The 26,263-nt window shown below is 44.2% G+C and overlaps 1 protein-coding gene across 5 annotated transcripts in view; it reads left to right on the forward strand.

Moving 5' to 3' along the window:
• The window catches only part of UNC5D (unc-5 netrin receptor D), a 422,213-nt gene that overhangs the window by 389,025 nt on the left and 6,925 nt on the right, over positions 1-26,263 (forward strand). For all 5 annotated transcript variants that reach the window (XM_028707671.2, XM_028707672.2, XM_028707674.2 and 2 more), the window contains 3 exons: positions 3,023-3,172; positions 16,630-16,794; positions 21,106-21,284. In XM_028707671.2, coding sequence (XP_028563504.2) covers positions 3,023-3,172; positions 16,630-16,794; positions 21,106-21,284 — 494 coding nt within the window. The remainder of the gene's footprint in view (positions 1-3,022; positions 3,173-16,629; positions 16,795-21,105; positions 21,285-26,263) is intronic.

Genomic DNA, 26,263 nt, shown 5'->3' on the forward strand with positions numbered 1-26,263 from the left:
CAAACAGGGCTGGTTAAGGGTGTGGCTTGAGGGGCAGAGGCTGGGAAGAGTTCAGAGGGCCAGATGGAGAGGTTTGGAGGGCCTGAAGTTCCCCACCCCTGTGCTAAGCCAAACCATGGATTTGCTCAGTGTGACATAGCAGCAAATATACTGGAGAGGAGTAAAGCGGATGCAATCTCCTCTTCCAGACCCCACGCTAAACCACTGTTTGGATTAGAATGATGTGCAAACCACGCTATTATATGTAGTTTGGCCTTAGCTCAGGAATCTGTCCCAGCACCAGATCCCTTTGTTTATCCCCAGGTAGGTAGCGTTCCTAGGGATTGAAAAGCAGATGTAATTCCATCAAAGCAAAAGTGATGCAGTTCAGTGCACAGTTTTGTTTATTTAATTCAGGTGGTTTTCCAAGCTACTGCTTAAGACTCTACTGTATTATATCGGGGATAATGAGTTATGTGCATTTGGCAAGGCATCTGGTTGGAAAGGCTTGGAACAACCCATGTGCAAAATGAAAGAAACGGCTAAACAAAAGAATTCCCAAGCTTGTGTTAGAAAAGAAAGAAGAAAAGAAGCGAGCAAGTATTTTCCATCCTGGCAAAGCCTGAAAAAAATCCTCAAACAGCATAAGCCAAGGATCTAAGCATCCGCTTCCAATAGACCCCTTATGAAGAAGGGGCTTTATGTTAAAGAATATAACATCACAATCTTGTGGGGCTAAGATGCCATTTTTGTAATGATCCACAGCCCCAGTTAGCAATGAGCCCACTAAATACTGAGATTGCATCACAGAAGATAAACAACATGCCTGAAGTTTCATTAGCACAGTAAACTGGTGTTGCCACCTCAGGTGTTTAGCAGTAAAGGCTCGGCTGGAGTCCAAAGGGAAGGTGCAGAATGTCTCAATATATATATGTGTTTTTTTTAAAAAAGTGTATGTTAGAAGGCTGAACTTTTGCTCTTCGTGACTTTTACCATCCAAGGCAGCCATCTAAAGACGGCTACAGACTATAAAATGCAGATCAAGTTTATGATCCACATTTTTTCACTTTCCTTTAGGGTTCTGGAAGAGCTGCAGAAATCTGAACCCGCTCATTTAAACCTTATATTGATATATGGGTTTGAATCCAACATTAGACTTTCTCAAAGTAAACCCACTGAAATTAATGGGCATGACTAACTTAATTAGACTAATTTTAAAATGGATCTGCTCTGAGAAGAAACTAGTCTGGAGTCTATGTGTGCTGCATATACCCAATGCAAACTTGGAATCATCTTCACAGAAGCAAACAACTTGTAGTTTATAGAAGCTATGCGGTACATTCCATCCTGAATGATTAATCTTGTTGCAGTTTATGCCCAATGTAGCTTAAATCAAGCTGTTTTGTTTGCCTCTTTTTTATCTTCCTAAGCATGCCGTTACTGCTCCAGAATTGCTGTTACATTCAGGAAAATTATGTAGACAAGGAGCCATATTTTATTTTAATGAACCTGAACAAGATATTTTTTATAATTTAGATTTTGTTGCAAGGATCGAATAATATTTACCAAAGTCTCCACTTAACAGTGGGGATTTTCTGTACGCAACAGGCTACTGGGTATTTTATGAAGTGCTATTATTCTTATTAATCCACAGTGACTGGCTGGTACCTCCATGTAAACATAAACTCTCAATGCTTATCACTGAGAATACAAAAACTAAAAAGCCCATAATATGATGCAAAGGGGCATGAATATGGCCATTTTGAAACAACCTTCACTGGCAGGTTACCTCTTGTGTTCCATCTCACTGCATGGCTTATCGCCTTCCATGCTTGAGTTCATAAAGGTAAAGGGACCCCTGACCATTAGGTCCAATCGTGGATGACTCTGGGGTTGCGGCGCTCATCTCGCTTTACTGGCCAAGAGAGCCGGCGGACAGCTTCTGGGTCATGTGGCCAGCATGACCTAAGCTGCTTCTGGCGAAAACAGAGCAGCACATGGAAATGCCGTTTACCTTCCCGCTGGAGCGGTACCTATTTATCTACTTGCACTTGATGTGCTTTTGAACTGCTAGGTTGGCAGGAGCAGGAACCGAGCAACGGGCGCTCATCCCGTCGCGGGGATTCAAACCGCCAACCTTCTGATCAGCAAGTCCTAGGCTCTGTGGTTTAACCCAAAGCACCACCCACGTCCCACTTAGGTTCATAGCTAAGAACAAAAGAAAAGCCATTGTGAATTTGACCATAGCTCCAGCCATAACTCATTAGTAGAGAATCTTACACCCAGAAGGTCTCGGGTCCCATCTCCAGGCAGGGCTGGGATGGCCCAGTCTTAAACAGTGGAGATCCATTGCCAGTCAGTGTAAACAGAACTGAACTAGATGGTCTGTCTGGGGGTGTATCTAAACACAGGAAAAAAACCCCACTATAAATAAGTCAGAAATGAAATCGTTATAACAAAAGAAAAAAGAAACTATGGAAAACCGCTAAGATTTACTTTTTTTTTGCTCTCCAGTGCCATCTGGCGTTGCATGTTTAGAACGCATTCAAAACACTGGGGGGTTTTTTGTTGTTGTTTTGTTATTAATGTAGCTGTCTTTGGTATAAGGCAGTTTCCTATGTTCCTACCACCACCCCATACACAAAAACCATGTGGCTAAATATTTATACCTCTCACTAACAAAATAAGATATCCTCAGAAAGAAAAACTGTTTCTTTCCCTCGTTGCGGATTAGTCTTCCCAGAGAAATCAAATTAAATCTTGAAAACGAATTGTTAAAACATAGTTAAGCCACCACACAGGGGGTCTCATAACAGCTCACAGCGCCCTTAACAAACGGCAGCGCCCAGGATTCCTTGCAGGAAGCCATGGCTGTTTAAAGTGGTGTGATACTGCTTTAAATGTATAATGCAGTTGAGGCGCAACTCCTCACTCCTTCCCCCACTCCCATAAATCAGCAGCCACAGTTTTCTGAAGAAGTAAGAGTTCTGAAATTGCAGGTGGCTCACTGTTTGTTTCTTTGTTTTCCCTTTCTCTGCTACAGGAAGTGATTTCAGATGAAAGACACCAAGGGGGGCAGTTGCTGGAAGAACCAAAGCTGTTGCATTTCAAAGGGAATACTTTCAGTCTTCAGATCTCTGTCCTTGATATCCCTCCTTTTCTCTGGAGAATCAAACCATTCACAGCATGTCAGGTATTTGTGTATCAAGGCTAGCGTTTGCCAATGCTTTTTTTTTTTTTTTAAATTCCCAGGCATTTCTGAAGCCCCAAGACATTTATTTGCAAGGTTAGGCACTTTTTCTAATACCGGGGATTTTATGAATAAATATATCGCTTTATGATTGGCATTTTAGCTTTCGGTTGGCAAGCTATACAGTGGTACCTCGGGTTACAAACGCTTCAGGTTACAGACGCTTCAGGTTACAGACTCCGCTAAGCCAGAAATAGTACCTCGGGTTAAGAACTTTGCTTCAGGATGAGAACAGAAATCATGCGGTGGCAGCGGGAGGCCCCATTAGCTAAAGTGGTACCTTGGGTTAAGAACAGTTTCAGGTTAAGAACAGACCTCCAGAACGAATTAAGTTCTTAACCCGAGGTACCACTGTATTCCCACAGCTGAGTCCAGTGCAATCCAAGTTATGAATCGCCAAATGCATTATTTCCCTTTCGTCTCTTTGCTCCTGAAGCAAAGGCTTCGCTTTGAGATTCCTGCATTTCAAGGGGTTGGACTAGTTGACCCTCAGGGGCCCTTGCAGCTCTCTAATTTTATGACTCTATGATGCTGGATTGTCCAATTTAATAGATATCCATTAAATGTTTGGACCTGGGTAGCCAAGCTCGTGTCCTTCTGTTGTTTGTTAGGCTACAACTCCCATCATGCCTATCTATTGGCTGTGCTGGCTGGGGCTGATGGGAATTGGAGTTCAGTTACATCCAGAAAGCTAACCTTGCTCTGGACTATAAATTACAGCTTTTACCTTTGCGTTTATCTATGAGCAGTAAAGTCAGGCCACAGTTGCAAAACACTCTCTCTCTCTCTCTCTCTCTCTCTCTCACACACACACACACACACAAACACACACACACAGAGAGAAATTAAAATGAAAACAAAGCAAAATATCAGCAAGTATTTAAAATTATAATATATACAGTATGCCAAGTATTGAAACAAATTTTTAGAGTCACACGGGTGGCAGTGTGGTCTAAACCACTGAGCCTCTAGGGCTTGCTGATTGAAAGGTCGGCAGTTTGAATCCCCGTGATGGGGTGAGCTCCTGTTGCTCTGTCCCAGCTACTGCCAACTTAGCGGTTTGAAAGCATGCCAGCACAAGTAGATAAATAGGTACCACTGCGGCGGGAAGGTAAATGGTGTTTCCACGGGCTCTGGTTCCCATTACGGTGTTCTGTTGCACCAGAAGCGGTTTAGTCATGCAGGCCACATGACCCGGAAAGCTGTCTGTGGACAAACATCGGCTCCCTCGGCCTGAAAGTGAGATGAGCACCGCAACCCCATAGTCGCCTTTGGCTGGACTTAACTGCCATGGGGTCCTTTATCTTTTGCCTTATTAGCCAATTCAAGCACAATTGAAATAACTCCCCGTCTCTTGCAGCAGCCAGTATAGTTCTATACAGTAGCCTTTATCCCTGATTTCTGCTTGCATTCCTTTTCCGGTTCCTGTCTGGTGATCCCTGCAGATATAGCAGGTGACCAGTAGGTGGACTTTTGTTATGCTTCTAGGTTCGTCTCTGACTTTTGCATGCAGTAACTCCAATTAACAAACAGCACTATCATGAAATAATAATAATAAGAATAATAATTTATTATTTCTACCCTGCCCTTCTGGCTGGGTTTCCCCACTTTGGGCAGCTTTCAACAGAACATTAAAACATTAAAATCAGAATAAAGCTTCAAACATTAAAGACTTACCTAAACAGGGCTGCCTTCAGATGTCTTCTAAAAGTTGGATAGTTGTTTATTTCCTTGACATCCGATGGGAGGGCATTCCACAGGGTGGGCGCCACTACAGAGAAGGCCCTATGCCTGGTTCTCTGTAACCTCGCAGTGAGGGAACCACCAGAAGCTAGACCTCGGAGCTGGACCTCAGTGTCCAGGCAGAATGATAGGGGTGGAGATGCTCCTTCAGGTATACAGTTTAGGCTTTAAAGATCAGCACCAACACTTTGAATTGTGCTCGGAAACATACTGGGAGCCAATGCAGGTCTCTCAGGACTGGTGTTATATAGTCTTGGCGGCCACTCCAAGTCACCAGTCTAGCTGCCGCATTCTGGATTAGTTGTAGTTTCTCGGTCACCTTCAAAGGTAGCCCCATGTAGAGCGCATGGCAGTAGTCCAAGCAGGAGATAACTAGAGCATGTGCCACGCTGGCGAGACAGTCTACGGGCAGGTGGGGTCTCAGCCTGCGTACCAGATGGAGCTGGTAAACAGCTGCCCTGGACACAGAATTGACCTGCACCTCCATGGACAACTGTGAGTCCAAAATGATGCCCAGGCTGCACACCTGGTCCTTCAGGGCACAATTACCCCATTCAGGACCAGGGAGTCCCCCACCCCCACCCACCCCCTGTCCCCCAAAAACAGTACTTCTGTTTTGTCAGGATTCAACCTCAATCTGTTAGCTGCCATCCATCCTCCAAACACCTCCAGACACTCACACAGGACCTTCACCAGCTTCACTGGTTCCAATTTAAAAGAGAGGTAGCCTGTCTTTCTGTGGTCACATAAATTGCTGTCCAGTTGTCAGTATTTGGCTAGTAACTAACTGACTTGCCAATCTTGCAACTGATCAAATAGACATAGGCCCAAACTGAATGTTTTGCAGATACACATGGCTTAGGGATACGTAAAAATGTCTTTCTGACATTATATGTTCTATTGTGGGTGTTAACATTTGGAGGGGGGCATTTTTCAGAATGTTCTTGGAGGGAAGATGAAATTCCCCCAACGGTTTTTGGAGACTTGTTCATTCTGGTAGATGAAGGAAGCGATGGGCTAAGGGAGAAGGGCTGGAAGCAGTAGATGCCAAGCCCATTGCTTCCTTCAACAACAAAATAATAATAATAAAATTAGAATTGGATCCACAGTTTCATCCAAAATTCACAGATGGTGACACTGGTGAGGTTATTTTGCAGAATAATCTCCACAGGAGGACTGACATTTTCTGCCGGTTTGCAAGGAACTTGAAAAAGAATACTTTTCCAAAAAAAAAAAAAGTAGTCAGGCAATTCATTCCTAAGAAATTTTGGCTCAGCCCTAGATATTCTTAAGTAGCATGGTACCAAAAGAAAAGGGAAGGGAAGACAAAAATAAGTAAATTGAGATACCAGCTAGTGATATTCTTTCCCAAACTGTTGCTCTCCAGATATTGTTCCATTATAGCTCCCATTATTCCTTGCCAGTTGGCTGTGATTGGGGAAGGCTGGCATAATGAAATTGTGCAGGACTGTATCTACACAAAGTCGACCAATTGAAATTAATGAACCTAAGTTAAAGGTAAAGGTAAAGGTACTCCTGACCGTTAGGTCCAGTAACGGATGACTCTGGGGTTGCGTGCTCATCTCGCTTTACTGGCCGAGGGAGCCAGCCATATGGCCAGCATGACTAAGCCACTTCTGGCGAACCAGAGCAGCACATGGAAATGCTGTTTACCTTCCCACCGGAGCGGTACCTATTTATCTACTTGCACTTTGTGCTTTCGAACTGCTAGGTTGGCAGGAGCAGGGACTGAGCAACGGGAGCTCACCCCATCTTGGGGATTCGAACCGCCAACCTTCCACCGATTAAAATCAGAATGTGATTCTTTTGGTGCTGCACTCCCTTGCAAGCCCACTAAGGCTTCCCTGCCCAGCCCCCTGTCTCTTGTACCAGCAGCAGTTCCCCCTTCTCCATCTCTGGGGGCTCCGGCTTCACCTCCTTCTTTGGGTTTTGAGCTCTTGTGCAATCCCAAAAATGTGCTCCCCCAAAAGGGATCTTTAGCTGGAATCAAGCAGAGCACTAAGCCTGTGTATGAGAACACCCCCCCAAAAAAATAAATTACAATGGTGTGCCTGCTTGGAGACTATAGAAAAACAAAGAATTGATTATGAAGAATAAAGGTAATTTTAACAATAAAACACAGCAGCATACCTTTACCATACTGGGTACACAAAGCAATATTTTATTACAAGCACACATCTAACTTAGAGAAATGAGAGTTCTATATTAAAGGGGGAGCGGAATTCAGTCAGATAAGATACTTTTGAATTACCTCTCTTGGGGGGGGGGGTGATATGGGAGAGCTAGGACCCAGACACTGAGCTCAGGAATCTATACCCAAAGTGATTTCAAAACTTTATTAAAGCACAGTCACAGAAATACCAAGCCTTAGGTTTCAAGTTCCTGGAGTATGTAGAATGGTTGCTCAGACGGGAGCAACATAAGGAGGATCTTCAGAGAGTTTTGCAGGGTGTGTTCAAGGAGAGCAGAAAAGTAAAGAAGAAGCCCAAAGCAATGCTAAAACCTGCTTGTGGACTTGTAGAAGGGACGCGGATGGCACTGTGGTCTAAACCACAGAGCCTAGGGCTTGCTGATCAGAAAGTCGGTGGTTTGAATCCCCGCAATTGCCAGCTCCCATTGCTCGGTCCGTGCTTCTGCCAACCTAGCAGTTTGAAAGCACATGAAAAGTGCAAGTAGATAAATAGGTACCGCTCCAGCGGGAAGGTAAATTGTGTTTCTGTGCGCTGCTCTGGTTCTCCAGAAGCGGCTTAGTCATGCTGGCCACATGACCTGGAAGCTGTACGCCGGCTCACTCAGCCAGTAAAGTGAGATGAGCACCACAACCTCAGAGTTGTCCACGACTAGACCGAACAGTCAGGGCGCCCTTTACCTTTTTAAGTGGACTTGTAGCGAAGCCAAAAGCATGTCCAGGGAAATTGAAGAATGACCTATGGGAAGGGATCACATGAAGAGAACAGGGGATTGGGTAAAAATTGGGGTGTGTGAAAAAAGGCTTTGGTGAAATCTTAGGAAGTTCTAGGGAGCAGTAGTATGGGCAGGTAGTCAGTCCAGGATGAGTCATCTGGAAGGTTACTACTTGAGAACAATGAGTATAGCTTGAGGTTGTCTGACTCATCCTGCAAGTGCCATTGTTCTGTCTATTTTCATTTGCAATTCTGTGGGATAACCAGCTGTTTGAAAGAAAGATCCTTTACAATTTCAAAACCAGCATCTGGTGGGCTCCGTTTTGTTTACCAATCAATTATCCCATTACTATTATTGCAACCTGGCTTCCTGAGGAGCAATGAGCTTTTTGGATCCCTGTGACATCACTAGCACAGGGAAATCCATTACAAGAATGTACGCAAGGTCAAAGCAGGGCGTTCTCGCCGTTTTCTTTGGTCATCCCACTTTAGCCAAACTATTCTTTGGTTCACCAAAGGGAAACCACCAGCAAAAACCACATCCCAGTTACCAGAATTCAATTTGGACATTGAAAAATAATAATACTGCAGACTAAATGTGAAACTAATATCTCTAAGCTTAGCAGGGAGTGGTGAAAGGAGAGCAAATTCCCAGGTAGGGATAGCTTTGTTGTGACTGGCAAGTCACACTTGTAATGAGAGGGAATGATTCTGCCAAGATGCTCCAGTCTCAGTGCTTTGGGAGAGGAACGTTGAAAGTAAATAAACAGCCTGCTTCTTGCTCTTTGGCAAGTTCTGTCTCTGAGGAGCAGGAACATAAGAGTTCAGGTGGAAAGGTTTTGCTTCCTTGTTTTGCTTACCTTCCAAGTACAGCCTAGTTCCTATCCACTCCTTCCTTCCCGTTCCTTTCTCATTTATTCCTTTTGATTTAATCTTGGTGTTGTTTGCATTTTTTAGCCTTGTGTTTCTTGCTCACTCTTCTTAGGGTCAATGGTCCCCCCCCCCCACACTCTTCTCCTTTGAATACTTCTGGTTTGTGTGCTGAAATTCTTTCTATTGTCCATCCTGAGCAGCTTCACTGCAGAGCTCCCAGATTCGAGTATTCGAGTACAGTGGTACCTCTGGTTATGTACTTAATTCGTTCCGGAGGTCCGTTCTTAGAATCATAGAGTTGGAATAAACCACAAGGGCCATCGAGTCCAAGCCCCTGCCAAGCAGGAAACACCATCAGAGCATTCCTGACATATGGTTGTCAAGCCTCTGCTTAAAGACCTCCAAAGAAGGAGACTCCACCACACTCCTTGGCAGCAAATTCCACTGTCGAACAGCTCTTACTGTCAGGAAGTTCTTCCTAATGTTTAGGTGGAATCTTCTTTCTTGTAGTTTGGATCCATTGCTCCGTGTCCGCTTCTCTGGAGCAGCAGAAAACAACCTTTCTCCCTCCTCTATATGACATACTTTTATATATTTGAACATGGCTATCATATCACCCCTTAACCTCCTCTTCTCCAGGCTAAACATGCCCAGCTCCCTTAGCCGTTCCTCATAAGGCATCGTTTCCAGGCCTTTGACCATTTTGGTTGCCCTCCTCTGGACACGTTCCAGTTTGTCAGTGTCCTTCTTGAACTGTGGTGCCCAGAACTGGACACAGTTAACCCGAAACTGTTCTTAACCTGAAGCACCACTTTAGCTAATGGGGCCTCCCATTGTAGAATTGTAGAGTTGGAAGGGACCATGAGGGTCATCTAGTCCAGTGTTTCCCAACCTTGGGCCTCCAGCTGTTTTTGGACTACAACTCCCATCATCCCTAGCTAGCAAGGCCAGTGGTCAGGGATGATGGGAATTGTAGTTCAAAAACAGCTGGAGGCCCAAGGTTGGGAAACACTGATCTAGTCCAACTCCCTGCAGTGCAGGAATCCTTTGCCCAACGTCCGGCTTCAACCTACAACCCTGAGATTAAGAGTCGCGTTTAAGGCCACATTCATACCATAGATTTAAAACATTGTGATACCACTTTAAACAGCCGTGGCACGCCCCAAAGAATTCTGGGAGTTCTGTAGTTTGTTAAAAGTTCTGAGAGTGGTTAAGAGGCCCCTATTCCCTTCATAGAACTACAATTCCCAGAGTTCCCTGGGAACTGTAGCACTGGTAGCATGATGCTTTCAATGTATGGAGTGATTGTAACCTTATCATATCCCACCTTATCACGTGTCTTTAAAAAAAAGAAGATATGCAACTCAGTTAATACAAGTTCCAGACCTCCTTGTTGATGAGGAGCACATTTTGCTGAATCTCTAATACTCTTTGTGTAAAACAAAAATAAAAACACAGCTCACATTGAACCTCATAACCCCAAATCTTCTTGCTACAGAGATTTATGAAAAAAAACTCTGCAGTCAGATGTCCGTTGCTATGCTGGATGGCTGCTGGTATTGCCGCTCTTGTTGTTACAACTGTTGTGGTGCTGATGATAATAGACATCTATGTCCTTGTTTCCTGTTTGCAAGCATTTGGCTGTGAAGTTGCAATTTGTTCTGTATTATTAGCTGCTGTGGACCAAACAGTCTGATAAAGCGTGAAGACTGAAAAGAGCAGGGGGAGCGGGGAAAGACAAACCTCTTTTGGTGCTTTAGACTCCAAAGTGTCACAACACTGAGCTGGTGAGGGCAATGGTCTTGCAATTTTTCATTTAATGCCACCCCAAATAAGCTGCCTGAGGTGGCTGCCACAGTCTCACAAACAGTAGGGCTGGCCCTGCATAGAAGGTTCTGTTGGGATACTGCCAGGGAGACAAAGGCATCAGGCAGCCTATACGCCAGCTCCAGCCGATCCATTGATCTCCTGTAGAACAGCATCAGTCAATTAGTGACGGTAGCCTCAGGCACATTCCAGGACTCGTGCACGCCCTTTTCACAGAGTGTCCACAACAGAAGATTCACCCAGGAGACCATATTTTACAGCTTTATTCAACGTTGGTCACAGTGGCGTAGCGTGGGTTGTCAGCACCCGGGGCAAGGCAAGTAATTTGCGCCCCCTAACCCATGGATTTTAGCACTTGAGTCCCTTCCACTAGATTAGTTAAAGAAACCCTTACCCCCTAAGCACATGTATTTGTTATGAAAATACTGATGTAATTAAAGTAAAATAGTATGGTTCTCTCCCGCGCTCAGCGCTGCGCTGGGTGGCTGCTGCACTGTCCCTCCCCCAGATAGTCCCTCGCTCTCTCTCCGCACCGCACCGCATGCCTGGCACCCCCACACACACACAGTGGGCGGCGACCCAGCGGCTCGGATCGGATTCGCACAGCCAGCACTGTAGTGAGAGAGAGTGAGTGAGCCAGGTAGGGGCAGAGAGCTGCGAGTGCGAGCGCCCCCCCCAGATGTTGCGCCTGGTGCGGCCGTCCCCCCCTGCACCCCCCACGCTATGCCACTGGTTGGTCAGAACAAAGGAAAAACGTGACTGCTCGAGGAAACAGCCAGAAACAAAAGCTATATACAAAACGGAAACTCCCTGTGAGCAGGAAGTACACAGGCTTGTGACACACAACAGCCTGCTCCCTTTTTAAGGTGGAACGGAAATATCCTAACAGGTTCTACTAGAACAGGGCAGTCCAACACAAAGACCACAAGCAGCCCTCAATGCCCTTTTTGTGGCCCTCAGCACCTTTGCCTTCGCAATGTGAGGTGCTGGGCTTTGGAAAGGAGGCGTGAGGGCTTTGACGGGATCCTAGAGTCCTCCTTTGCAAAGCCTTGTTTCCAACTTTGGGAATAAGGCGGGAGGGCCCTAGGACCCTGCCAGAGTTGAGCATCTCCTTCCCAAAGCCCAGCACCTCACTTATCCACCTTTGGGAAGGCAGTGTGAGGGCTGGGGGACATCAAAGCTTGGCCTTGTCCCACACAAGGCAGTGTGCGGTCCGCAGGTTCTGTGTCGAGCTACTTTTGCCAGCCCACTTTGTATGAAAAGTTGGACTGAGAACAGCATGCTCCCCGTGAACATACTATTCACCCAAAAACACAAAAGAACAAGTGAGGCACAGAGAGTTTTGGAGATTGATAAAGGTAAAGGGAACCCTGACCATTAAGTCCAGTTGTGACCGACTCTGGGGTTGCGGCGCTCATCTCACTTTATTGGCCAAGGGAGCCTGCATACAGCTTCCGGGTCATGTGGCCAGCATGACTAAGCCGCTTCTGGCGAACCAGAGCAGCACACGGAAACACCGTTTACCTTCCTGCCAGAGAGGTACCTATTTAGCTACTTGCACTTTGATGTGCTTTCAAACTGCTAGGTTGGCAGGAGCAGGGACCGAGCAACGGGAGTTCACCCCGTCGCTGGGACCTTCTGATCGGCAAGTCCTAGGATCTGTGGTTTAACCCACTGCACCATCTGCGTCCTTGGAGATTGATAAGTCAATCCAAAATCAGCTGGTGGGGCAGATAAGGCATGGTTTAGGGAAAACATTCTTATGTTCCCAAAGGCAGGGCAAGATTTAGCTCATGGGCCAGAGGTTCCTCACCCCTGCTCTAATCGGACCTCCAGTATGGTGCACAAAAGCACCCCAGCAGAATCTTTGCCCAAGAAAGAATTGTGGAGGGGGCTGGGAGTAGCCCCACAGAGCACTGGAGCAAAGGTTCAGGCTAGGGGAAGAAGAGGAAGCAGGTGGAAGATGAATGAGTTTCAGGAATACAGTGGATGCTCGGGTTGCGAACGTGATCCGTGTGGGATGCACGTTCGCAACCCACAGTGTTCGCAACCCGCAGTGGTGCTTCTGCGCACGTGTGGGTTGCGCTTCTGCGCATGCACAAAGCACGATTTATCACTTTTGCACATGTGCGACCACCAAAACCTGGAAGTAACCCGTTCCAGTACTTCCTGGTTTCGGCGGTCCGTAACCCAAAAAAAATGCAACCTGAAGCATCTGTAACCCAAGTTATGACTGTACAGCAGCCCAGCTGGTAAGGTAGCAACAGTAAGGTCAACAACACACATTTTTAACAACAAAAATCAATATAAACTTATAGCAAGTGATTAGGATCCTTCCCACAAGGTTGGAACAGAAGCAAGCTTTGGATGTTTTCCTTTTAGCCTGCCTCTCTCATTTTCCTGAGATCCCTCCCAAGGGTGGCTGGTGGCCGACAATCAAGCTAGATCAGGCCTCTTCGTCTGTCTTCTTCCCTTTCTGCAGGATGGACTTATTCATAGGAGTAGAGGAAGCTGCCTTAGACAGAGCCAGATCGCTGGCTCTTCTAGCTCGCTACTGTCTACTGATTGACAGTGGACACTGAGAGTTTCAACCAGAAATCTTTCCCAAACCTACCCTGGAAATGCCAGAAATTGAACGTGGGACCTTCTGCATGCAAAACTACATGCTCTGTGGTCTTTTGCTCAGGAGGGCAGGGTCACTGGCTGGAGGCAATTACTGGAGCACACACACACACACCTGGTTTGGAACAAAGCAGCGTGGCCATACTTGTGATGGAGGCAGGGAATGGATTGGGGAAAAGAGCAAGCATATAAAAATTCTGCAGTCACTTTACAAATGCAAAGGGGACCTGCTTGTTCAACCATGGCTTGCATCTTGGCAGATTAAGGGTCTGGCTTCAGCTAGAGGATGTTGTGAGCCTCAGTATAATGGGAGATCAAACCTGAAGTTTCCCCTTTTCACACTCATCACTGTTGTTGTGCTTTGTTCTAGCCTGTTCATTTTCTTCAAAATTGTTTGCAGCTCAGTGACAGTCTCTTTCTCGTACCCACCCACTCTCTTCCTCTACTCCCCTATGAAAGGGGAAGATAATTTCTCTGGAATAAAGAATAAACTTAATTACAGTTGCTGTGCCTGTGTGTGTGTGTGTGTGTGTGTGTGTGTGTGTGTGTGTAGATATATAAATACAGATATAGATAGTTTATACTGTTTACTTTATTACCATTGATGTCTCTTCTACTCACTGAGTCTGGTTCTAAATATAGTACTTTAGTTTATCACTTTGTATAACCGAGGGGTTGTCAAACTGGACCCTACCGCCCACTAGTGGGCATTTCAGGATTCTAGGTAGGTGGTAGAGGGTTCTACGGCACAAGCCGAATCCTCCTTCCATCTAGCACTGGTGGGCGGTAAGGAAATCTTACCATCAAGAAAGATGCATTAGTGGGCGGTAGGTATAAAAAGGTTGACTACTCCTGAACCCCTAGCAAACTGGAAGGAATCTGAGACAGAGTCGCAGTTTTTGTTTCTGCTCTCAATCTCTCCCTGTGTGTGTTTGTGTGTCTCCCTCCCTTCTCCCTTTATCTGCTTCCCATTGATTGATTGATTGATTGATTGATCGATCGATCGATCAATTTCATACTCTTCAACTGTTTGGGAGGCTAAGCTCTTGCACGAGATTGCTGCCCCAAAAGATGTTTTTCCCAGTTTTCCTCTGGGACTTGTTGAAGGCAATCTTTGAAATCGAAAAATATATTATAGGGGGCATGCATGAATTGAGGCCAAGCTAGTTGTGAGTTACACATCCTAACAATGGGGAAGAAATTCTATTTGGGTCACATATTAATGCAAACTTTCAGTGTTCATACATCCAGAGATGATATACAAAGCAAAATATAACAATCCCTTTGCATTCTTACTTCTCCAATTTTTTGTGAAGGTACTTCTCTGGCCAAATATTGTGTCCAAAAATGTTAGCATTATGGGAAAGTGTGGATGAAAATGCCTGCATTAGTGAAATAACATGCAAGAATATTAGGAGAAATTGTTTTCAAAAATGCATGTTTGGAAGGATGTGCATTTAAAGGCTGGTGCCTTTTCATCAGAGTGTCTTTTTTATGCAAACTGATACAGAAATGTGGAGAACTGGAGATCTGAAAAAAGAGAAATTGAGAAAAACTGAAATTGGCCACCCCAAGCAGTGCTTAAAAATAAATAAATCATGTAGTCACCTAGTTAGTTTATAAAACAGTACAGAGTTCTGATCTGCTATGGCTAAAGTTGAACCAGATTTGCTCTAGTCACCTTATACAATCCCTGTAAACCAAAACTCACTTATCCAACACAGTTCTGTTGATGCTGTTCTGCTGCTGTGGGGTTGCTTTAAAAGCCGTTATAACAGCATAATAATCTGCTAGTTCAGCAGCCACTGTAAATTGTCACGGCCTGCTCCTGAAGTTTGCTATTAATTACATCAATATTAAGTTGGTTGCAGCTTCCGGCTAAACTCAGCCTTGGTCAGCACTAGAGGCAGGGAAAACCCTACAAAGATTTTAAGACTGGAAAGTTGGAAATAATTTGGAAGTGTCTCCATCAGAACAAGTGGAGCAGGGGCAGCTAAAGGATGGAGAGCTGGGTTCAAATCTCCACTCATCACATGGGTGATCTAGGGCCAATTTGCTGTCCCTCCAACTAAGCTGCCCCACAGGTACAATTCTCAGACTCGGGTCAGCTGCTGTTTAGGCTCTGAAATCTCAAACCGGAGAATCTTGTAACACCTAAAAGCTTATGGTGGCGTGGCTTGGAGCTGACTTACAAGATCAGGTGCATGACCCCTCAACTGGTGTGTGTACAGTCCTTGTGGAAGGAATATAGCAGGGCTCCCCAGCCTGCAGCCTATGGGCCGGAAGAGGCCTACGGAGGCCGTTTAGCTGACCCACAAGCTGCTCCCCAACTGAGCCGTGAGTCCCTGTGCGCTGCACTAAACCTGGACTGGTGACTGGGGGCGGCTGCCAAGACCACATAACACCAGTCTTGAAAGACCTACATTGGCTCCCAGTACGTTTCCGAGCACAATTCAAAGTGTTGGTGTTGACCTCTAAAGCCCTAAACGGCCTCGGCCCAGTATACCTGAAGGAGCGTCTCCACCCCCATCGTTCTGCCCGGACGCCGAGGTCCAGTTCCGAGGGCCTTCTGGCGGTTCCCTCATTGCGAGAAGCAAAGCTACAGGGAACCAGGCAGAGGGCCTTTTCGGTAGTGGTGCCCGCCCTGTGGAACGCCCTCCCAGCAGATGTCAAAACGATAAACTACCACCTGACATTCAGAAGACATCTTAAGGCAGCCCTGTTCAGGGAAGTTTTTAATGTATGATATTTTAGTGTTTTTTGGTTTCTATGGAAGCCGCCCAGAGTGGCTGGGGAAACCCAGCCAGATGGGCGGGGTACAAATAATAAATAATAAATTATTATTATTATTATTATTATTATTATTATTATTATTATTATTATTATTATTATTAACTGTCAAAGCATGGCACGGGGACTCTCTTCTGCGGCTCCGGAAATCACTTCTGCACATGCCCAGATGCCGGAAATCGCATCTGCGCATGTCTGTGGCACCGGAAATTGTTTCTACGCATGCCCAGACACCCAAAATTGCTTCTGCGCAGGCACAATTTTTGGCGTCTGGACATGCGCAGAAGCAATTTCTGGCATCGCGGACATGCACAGATGCGATTTGCGGCGTCGCGCTGCACCGGTCCAGCCCACAGAGGATCTCCATGGGAGTGATCCGGCCCATGCCCGGTAAGCCTTGCCGACCCCTGGAATATAGTTTGGTGGTAGAGCTTTCTTCCTTGCACAAACAAGATCTGGGGAAAGCCTGAAACCCGAGAGAAATGCTACCAGCCAGTGTGGACAACACTGAACTAGGTGGACGAATGGCACTTCCTATATTCCTATGGCTTTTGTTGTTGTGTGCTTTGGTTTCTTACCTTGTAAACTAGTGACCCTTCTTCTTTTTCTTTTTCTCCCTAGGAAGTTCCTTTCTCTCGTGTGTGGCGCAATAACCAGCAGCCACTCCACTGTGCCTTTTCACTGGAGCGCTACACTCCTGCCACCACTCAGCTCTCGTGCAAAATCTGTGTCAGACAAGTCAAGGGCCATGAACAAATCCTGCAGATCCAGACATCAATTCTCGAGGCGAGTTCCCATCATCCATTCCCTACTTTGACACATTATATTTTCCACAGAAATTATGCTTGTAGAGGGAAGTTGAACATTCATTCTCAATGCTGATTAAAAGTGGTCCGAATTGAACTAAGGACATTCACCAGAATGAATAAGGATGCTTGAGGAAACTTGTTGATCTTTGCTGATGGTGATATTTATTCTTCCAACCATTACATTTGCATCTCTTCTTCTCAAAGGAGCTCAGGGTGGCAAACAACAAGGCAATAAAACAACACAAATAAAATAAAATAAAATAAAATAAATAGAAATAAAACAAAAAAATACTTAGAAAAATTTATAACATCTAAAAACAGCCATATATTCTCAAATCTAATAATGTGAAGGTTGCTGGGAGCAGTATCCTTCATCCATCAAATGCCTGGGTAAAGGGGAATAGTCCCCCCTCCAATTGTTTCTGAATGTTATTAATAATCGAGGCAGATGCGCCTCATCACCAGGGTGGGGAGTCCACAAACAAGAAGCAGTCACCAAAAAGGTCCTGTGACAGGTCAGCGCCAACAGAGCCTCCCCCTGCTGATATGAACTGACCTGGCCCTCACTTCCTGGACTAATGTGTAGGTCAGGGTATAGGTCATCATTATAATTAAAGTGGCAACTTGGTTCTCAAACTTAATCCATTCCGGAAGTCCATTCCAAAACCAAAGTGTTCCAAAACCAAGGCGCACTTTCCCTTAGGAAGTAATGCGAAACGGATTAATCCGTTCCAGACTTTTAAAAACAACCCCTAAAACAGCAGTTTAACATGAATTTTACTATCTTACGAGACCATTGATCCATAAAATGAAAGCAATAAACAATGTACTGTACAGTGGTACCTCTGGTTAACGCTTCTGGTTACAAATGCTTCAGGTTGTGAGCTCCGCTAACCCGGAAGTAGATGCTCCTGGTTGCGAACTTTGCCCCTGGATGCAAACGTAAAAGATCACATAACCATAGAGTTGGAAGGGACCACGAGGGTAATCTAATCCAACCCTCTGCAATACAGGAATCTTTTGCCCAACAAAGGGCTCAGATCCACAACCCTGAGATTAAGAGTCACACACTTTACTGACTGAATGTTTAACAGACCACTGTATTTTAATACTTTGTTGGAAGCTGCCCAGGGTGGCTGGGGAGACCCAGCCAGATGGGCAGGGTATAAATAATAAATTATTATTATTATTATTATTATTATTATTATTATTATGAACGATCCCAGCTTCTAGATGATGGAAATACAAAAACTTTCTTTAGGCATTCAGTTTGAAAGTGCAATGGGACACGTAGAAAAATAGCAAGTGAGCCTTGCCCACTTGATCACCCTGCATGCATCAATCACACTCCCCATTGTGATTGGCATTAGCCCGAAGGTGTCTACCTTACTCATAGGAACATAGGAAGCTGTCTTCTGCTGAGCCAGACTATTGGCCCATCTAGCTCAGTACGTAGGGTTCCCACATTTTTTTGTTTATTTATTTACTATTTCCACATGCACTCTGCTTTTCCACATAAGTGGGTTCAAAGAGACTCACAACGCAGCAGCAAGAAAAACAAGCCAGTACATCATTGGAATAATAGGGTGGTTTCCAACTAAGTTCTGCTCAAAGTAGACCCATTGCAATTCATGACCCTAAATTAATCCCATCCATTAACTTCAACAGATCCACTCTGAAGAGGACTAGGATAAGACCCATAGTCTTAATGCCAATTCATTTCAAAACATGATAACAACCACACACAGAGACCTGCAAAAACAATTTCGAAAGCAAAATACAGCAGAGATACAAGAAAAACATTGCTAGGCAGTCATTGTGTTTTATCCACAGCACATAGCCAATTAGATAAATAATTCGTTTTGATATCATAGATGTTTTAACCTTTTAAATTCATTGCAAAATAAACCATCCAACATGAAAACATATGAATTGGTTAAAATATATACAGTGGTTGTTGTTGTTGCTGTTGTTTAGTCGTTTAGTCGTGTCCAACCCTTCGTGACCCCATGGACCAGAGCACGCCAGGCACTTCTGTCCTCCACTGCCTCCCACAGCTTGGTCAAAATATACAGTGATACCTCGGGTTAAGAACTTAATTCGTTCTGGATGTTCGTTCTTAACCTGAAACTGTTCTTTACCTGAAGCACTACTTTACAGGGAACACTAGTTACAGGGAACCAGGCAGAGGGCCTTCTCGGTAGTGGCGCCTTCCCTGTGGAACACCCTTGCACCAGATGTCAAAGAGAACAACAACTACCAGGCTTTTAGAAGACATCTGAAGGCAGCCCTGTTTCGGGAAGCTTTTAATGTTTGATGTATTATAGTATTTTAATATTCTTTTGGAAGCCGCCCAGAGTGGCTGGGGAAGCCCAGCCAGATGGGCGGGGTATAAATAATAAATTATTGTTGTTGTTGTTGTTGTTGTTGTTGTTGTTGTTGTTGTTGTTGTTGTTGTTGTTGTTGTTGTTGTTGTTATTATTATTATTATTATTTAGCTAATGGGGCCTCCCGATGCCGCCGTGCTGCCAGAGCACAATTTCTCTTCTCATCCTGAAGCAAAGTTCTTAACCCGAGGTAGTATTTCTGGGTTAGCAGAGTCTGTAACCTGAAGCAATAAAAACTACCAAATAAAAGTGCATAAAACATGGGGCAGAAGTGGTAGTCAATCAGGGTTCGTGTCCCCAAGGTGATGGTAGCAGTACTAGTGTCCCCATGTTGAAAACCTTACAATTTGTCTTCCTTGTCTCTCTCATACTAACACTGATAGCACCACTAAATGTCTGTTTCATATGCACATCAATCCAGCACTGACAGGAGACTGTGCCCAGTGCACAAAAATTCACTGAGGGAGCAGGGCTCACTCCATGCATTCTGGCTTCCTCCTTCGCATGTTCAATGGTTCATTCAACAACAGGCTCATTGCTTCCACATATTATTGCTTGTGTTTTTACAAGCCAGGTAGCAGCAGCTTATCTTCAAAGTGCAGAGCTCCAAATCTGCTGCATATTTAATTAAAAACAATCAGAAAATAGGACGAACCTACAGCACTCCTATTACTTTGCATGGATGTCTCTTGAGATGTGCCATAAATGTTATACGGAAAGGATTGTAGCACCATTTGCCTGAAGTATTTACATCATGCCAGCACCCAGAAGTCCCAGGCAAGAGGCATATCCTGTTTATTATTATTATTATTATTATTATTATTATTATTATTATTATTAATTGAATTTATATACCATCCTATACCTGGGGGTCTCAGTACTTCCTGAATGGCAGGTGCTTCCCAAATGGAGTTTATTATTGCCTCAGTGCTCCTCAAATCTGGACATAATTTACATTGTCCACATGATGATGTCCTTAGCAAAATGCAAGGGCATACTTTTTCTTTTTAAATTACATCTGGATTTCTCCTTAAATCTGATGAGTAAAACAAACCCGTTGTTCCTCCTTTTTTGCAAAATGATGATGATGATTATTATTAGCACCTATAAACTGCTTAATATTTTAAACATCTAAGCAGAGCACAATATAAAAGCAAAAGTTGTAGTATAACAAAAATACAACTCACCTTTTTGTCCAGGGTCTTTCTGACAAATAACAGCAGACCCCATTTTTGTGTTTAAATCCCCCAAATCCCTGTTTCCTTTTTAAAAATATGCGTTTAGATTACTGTTTTACTGAAACATTATCTGCTCAGCATGGCAAAAACTTGCCAGAAGAGGAAAAAATTCACCAAGTGATAAAAACTAATAGGAAGGGAAGGCAATATATTCCATAACCTGGGTGCAGCCACCAATCTGCCCTTTCTTATATCCCAACCAATTGTGCTTCCAGCAACAGGCTTTCCCCCCATCTGGTGGCCACTTTCTTTTCCTACCCAGATATCATCGCACGATAGAACAATGCCATCATATAGCATCATTCTAAGGAGATCTCTGAGTGTGTGTATTTTCTTTTCCTTAAATGGCAGCTCTTGAGATTGTACGAAGTGCTGTTGTTGCTCAAGGTCAGCCGTCCCTGAAAACCACCCAAATCACCTCCCTCAATTTCGCTGGCATTTCTACTTAGCTGTAGTGAATGTAGTACATTTTCAGATTTCTCAGCACTGCTGTGACTCTACCCAGAGCCCAGTACAATGAGTGTAATGCCTGTGATTTTTCTTTAGCAAATATAACTCTTGTTTAACGGCATTAGAAAGCAAGGAACAGCCCTTTCCAGTGAGCTGAACAAGCTAGACTAGTGAGAGAGCTCAACTCAACAACGGTTTTGTTTTTGTGCGTAGAATGAAAAGGAAACCATCACATTCTTTGCACATGATGACAGTAACTTTCCTGCTCAGATGGGTCCGCAAGCCTTCAAGATTCCCTACTCCATCAGGCAAAGGATATGCGCAACTTTTGACACACCCAGCGCCAAAGGCAAAGACTGGCAGATGTTAGCACAGAAAAACAGCATCAACAGGTAATCCAATGCAATTCTGAATGGCAACCAGTCCATTGCTGTTATTGGAGCAGTGTGCTGCGACATTCCCTGCTCCCTGCCTTCTTTAACGTTCTCAGTCACTGTTGTTATATTTGCACATCAATCTGCAATTCAGACATTTCCCAATATCTTGAAAGCTGCAACATTTTAAATTAACACCAGGACACTGTTCCCAGTGTAGGGCCTGCAGGATACTTCCTTGGAAGTTTTTAAGCAGATGTTGGATGGCTATCTGTCATGCATGCTTTAGCTGAGAATCCTGCACTGCAAGGGGTTGGACTAGATGACCCCTGGGTCCCTTATGATTCTATGATCCACCAGCACCTTTCAGAAATTTCCACCTCCAAAAGGTTCGCCTTATGCCATCATTTGCTTCCTTTCAGAAGCATACCAACACCTGTTCCTAGAAGATTTCGAGGCTGCTGCTTGACAAAACAGTTGCTTTAAGTTTGAGATAATCCCATTTATGTGTTTGGGTTCTTTTTGAAAAGAAAGAAAGAAAAGGAAACAAAATCTTAGGTTTTCATTCATTACATTTTGATGAGGTTACATCTTCATATTGTAAATGAACGCCAAATTTTTCATCCTGGTTACAGTTAATTGGAACTCGGTGGAAAATAATTTTTTTCTCAAGAAAGCAGAAGTTAATTACACATTTGCTTGAAAAAGGCTGTGTGTGTCAGTTCAACAGTACTGAGTTGTACAGTACATTGCATATTTTGTTATTTACTATTGTATGTGTTGATTCTTTACATATGAGAGTATAATTCAATGATTGTTTTTAAGTGTGGTTGGGTATGAAGGTTCTGGCTGTTGTTGTTATTAGGTAAAACCTATATCGTGTATAGATTTATATTGTAAACCACTTTACAAACAATAACAATGGGTGTCCGAAATGCTGTAAAACAAATAATGTGCAAATTAAATGTGGCAGAGTAGAATTTATAAGAGTGTCGATATTGCATTGCAATATTCTGCCACGCCTGATGATAATAATTTTAACTTACCTGAATTTGTAAGGCTTTTCTTAAAAAATGAACATATAGTGTGATTTGTGGAAAGGCCATTGTTCATCGATTGAGCCCATGCTTTCTATGCAGAAGTATCCAGATCCAATCCCTGACACCTCCAGAGAGGACTTGCAAAAACTCCTTCCCCAACCTTTGGTCCTAGGTGTCGTTAGACTACAACATGGGAAGGCTGATGCAGCAATACTGAGCTAAACTGGCCATTGTCTGACTCAGTGCGAGGCAGCCTCCTATTCTCTTTCTGCAAAGCTCCAAGTTTTAGGCTGCCTCCTTCCTCCTTCCTGCAGTAGCCCACTTTCTCTCACACTCTCTTCGGTTCCAATCCCCACTACAGCCTAAAAAGAATGGGCTGATGAGCAGGGCTGTTTCCAGCCAGAAGTCAGTTCCAGCATCTCCAGTGGCAATGCCACCCAATCTCCCATGGGTGCCATTGCCATCATAAGAGAACAAGGGAGGCATTCATGGTGAGTTCCAACACCTCTTTTTCTAGAAACGCAGCACTGCCAATGAGTAAGAAAGCAATAGAAGCAGCTGCTCTTTTTGTTCACTCCCATTGCTTGATGGTTCTCTTCCTCGGCAATAGAAGGATTGAATGGAGGGCAGTGGCAAGAAGATCAGCACAGCCGGGGGGGCTGAAATGTGGGCCACAGTTGATGCCCAACAAAATTGATTCTCATGATTGCATCAGCAAGAATAGCCTCAACTATTCTAGCCGGTCGACCCGCGCCCTCCCCATTCCTTTCTTGATTTTATTAAAAAGAATTGGATGGAAATATATGCTTCTGTGCAAGGTGGTTTGGAAGGGTGTTGAATGTGTATCTAAATAATAATTAAAGGTATAGGGACCCCTGACCGTTAGGTCCAGTCGCGGACGACTCTGGGGTTGCGGCACTCATCTCACTTTACTGGCCGAGGGCGCCGACATACAGCTCCCGGTTCATGTGGCCAGCATGACTAAGCCGCTTCTGGCGAACCAGAGCAGTGCACGGAAACGCCGTTTACCTTCCTGCTGGAGCGGTACCTATTTATCTACTTGCACTTTGACGTGCTTTTGAACTTCTAGGTTGGCAGGAGCTGGGACCGAGCAACGGGAGCTCACCCCGTCATGGGGATTCGAACCGCTGACCTTCTGTTTGGCAAGTCCTAGGCTCTGTGGTTTAGACCACAGCGCCACCCAGGTCCCATAAATAATGGCAATAATATCAATTAACCTGTACAACCCACCCACAATAATAGTTTCCCTCCAAATTGATACTTTCCCACCCATGTGGCAGATGAAGATGATGGCAGCATACACTGACCCTATGCCTTCTCCTTGGTGGGAATGATGCGCAGTATCATTGCCACTGGGGATTCTTGGATCTGTAGCCGTAGCCTCTGGCAAGAAAACTAACTGCTCTAGCTGGGTCCTGCCACCAAGCTACATTCTGTGACTTAGGGCAGGGGAAAGGGGAGGCAGAAGCAGCTCCTGGGATGTCTGTAGGGTTTTTCTTGTCTTGATCCTGCACACAAACTTCCAAGAAGACATGTTTGCCTATGGAAGTAGGTGCCTTTGCTTGGATACTGCTGGCGCTCTTGTTTGCATCTAAAACAGCCAAGTGGCACAATTTCAGTAGGGGAGAGATTACCTGGATTAGTGATGAGTGGGACCTGCAACAAAACACTACAGGGCATCCTCGCCTCTTAGCAAGAGGACTGCTGTTGAAGGGTCTTGTCCGCAGTGGCTGTCGAGAAAGTCCAGCCCTTATTGGGGGCTTAGTTGCATTTGTTGTGAAGATGCCAGCATGGTGATATACCTTCGACTTTCTCAGTAGCCCCATTGCAGGTCTATTTCCATTAGCACTCAACAGCTCATCAGTTTAGGAATGATGTCTTCCCTGAAGGCAAAATTTAAAAGGAATTGCATTTTTATCTTTTTAATCAGCAGACCTGGGAAACAAGTGGGTGCAGAGCTGAATCCAATGTCAGCCCTGCTCAGAGTAGACACATTGAAATGAATGAACCCAACTGAGTCGTGTCCTTTTAACTTCTACTCTGAATGGGACTGGGTCCAACCCACAGAACCCAACTTGCTATTCTGAATTTATTTATTTTTTAAAGGCATATTTATTAAGGTTTTACAAAAAACATAGGTTTACAGAATAAAGAAAATGAAAACAAAAATTAACAAACTAAAAAGCACACATAGAAAAAAGAAGAAAAAAGATATAAAATACAAAAAACAAATAGCTAGAAAGAAAAAAATTAAAAGTGAATCCATTTTCCAATATCTTTAGGCTCGTTTACTTGTTTCCTTGACCTCCTCACACCTCCCCTTTTTGTATTCCCATTTACAAAATCATTTCAGCAAATCCTTACCCTCTTTCATTTATCTTTACTCTATATCTTAACCTATTGTAACTATATATTTTCATCCATTATCAATCCATATTTGCATATTCTTGTTAACCTTATTACCAATACCACTTATTTTCAATCGCGTCCTTTTAACTTCTACTCTGAATGGGACTGGGTCCAACCCACAGAACCCAACTTGCTATTCTGAATTTAAAACTTTAAAAAGGTTGAGCCGTTGAAGAAGCTGAGCGCTTGTACTTCTTTCTTTTCACAAAGAAAAGGGAGAAGAGAGTCTCATTAACAGGCAAGCCAAATTCTGTACCTTTTTAAACAGTGGATCTCTTCCCAAGCTCCTATCCTGGGCATTTGTTAGACTTGTTTGGAACTAGCTGTGCCTTCTGGAACTGAAGCATGTGTGTTTTCTATTGGCTACACTAATTGCTCATGGAAGGAAGGAACAAGGCACCAGAGGCAAATTGGAGCTGGATGCTTTCTGGATGTTTGGAACAACTATCCAGCCTGCAGTCTGTTTTGTATGGATTTTGAACCAAGATATGTGGTTTTTAGAACAAGCGAGTGCAGGTGGCTGAGCTGGCTGGCTGGCTGTCTCTTTTTTTCTTGGGGTTTGTTGTCGTTGAGTTCCTTGTGTTTCCTTGCTAGGAACATTGTTCAGCTATCTATTATTAATGAAAAGACTGGAAAGGGACTACTTGGTTGCATTTCTGGCAGAGAGACTGCACACGTGAGCAGTATATTAACATTGTCTACCGTGACCGTAAATGACGCAGCACTAGAAATCACCAGAGAAACTGTGGGAGCTTCAGGTCCTCCATCTCATTGCACTGCAGATAATTCCTCTGCATTGTGTATTTCAGGGATGACCAACCTGTGGCCTTCCATATACTGTTGGCCTTCAGCTCCCATCAGTTCTGACTCTGGGCAGTGCAGCCTGCTGTTAGAGAGGAACACAGATGTCAATTTCAGTTTCTAATTTCACTAACCTTAAGATAATGCCACCCCATTTTTGCATTGATTTGCCATTTATTTATTTTTAAAGTCTGCACAAAAAAGGTGTGTGTCTTCATGCTCATGTATCTTTCAAATATATGGAATTTTGTTCAATGTACACATTTTGGCAAGGAATTTTTTCATAGGCTTTGCATGCTATTCTTCATTAATATATGCATTTTTGTTCACACATTTTTCTGGTTGGAGAACCACACCACTGAATTCAGAGACATGTGACTCTTGAAGGACAGTTGTGGTTTGGTTTGGTTTGGTTTGGTTTGGTTTGGTTTGTTTATTGGTTGGAGAAGTGTGAATTAGGTAGGTGCACATTAAAATCTGAACCCAATGAATTCCCCTTCATCCCTAGCTGGAGTCTAGCATCATCTGGATTGCTATAGAGTACCTACCGCTGGTGTGCTTGCACATACATAGGTGCCCATTCAAGCTGTACATGGTGTTTTTTTAAAGACACTTTGTTTTTTGTGGTCCATGACTATGGTCATCCTGGAACTGAAGGAGTGGAAAGATTTTGGGGGAAGGGATGTTGCTTCTCTTAGGCAAGTCACTAGTTTTTGCATTTTATAT

Source organism: Podarcis muralis, chromosome 15 (assembly GCF_964188315.1).
Source record: "Podarcis muralis chromosome 15, rPodMur119.hap1.1, whole genome shotgun sequence".
In the NCBI taxonomy this organism is placed as follows: Eukaryota; Metazoa; Chordata; class Lepidosauria; order Squamata; family Lacertidae; genus Podarcis; species Podarcis muralis.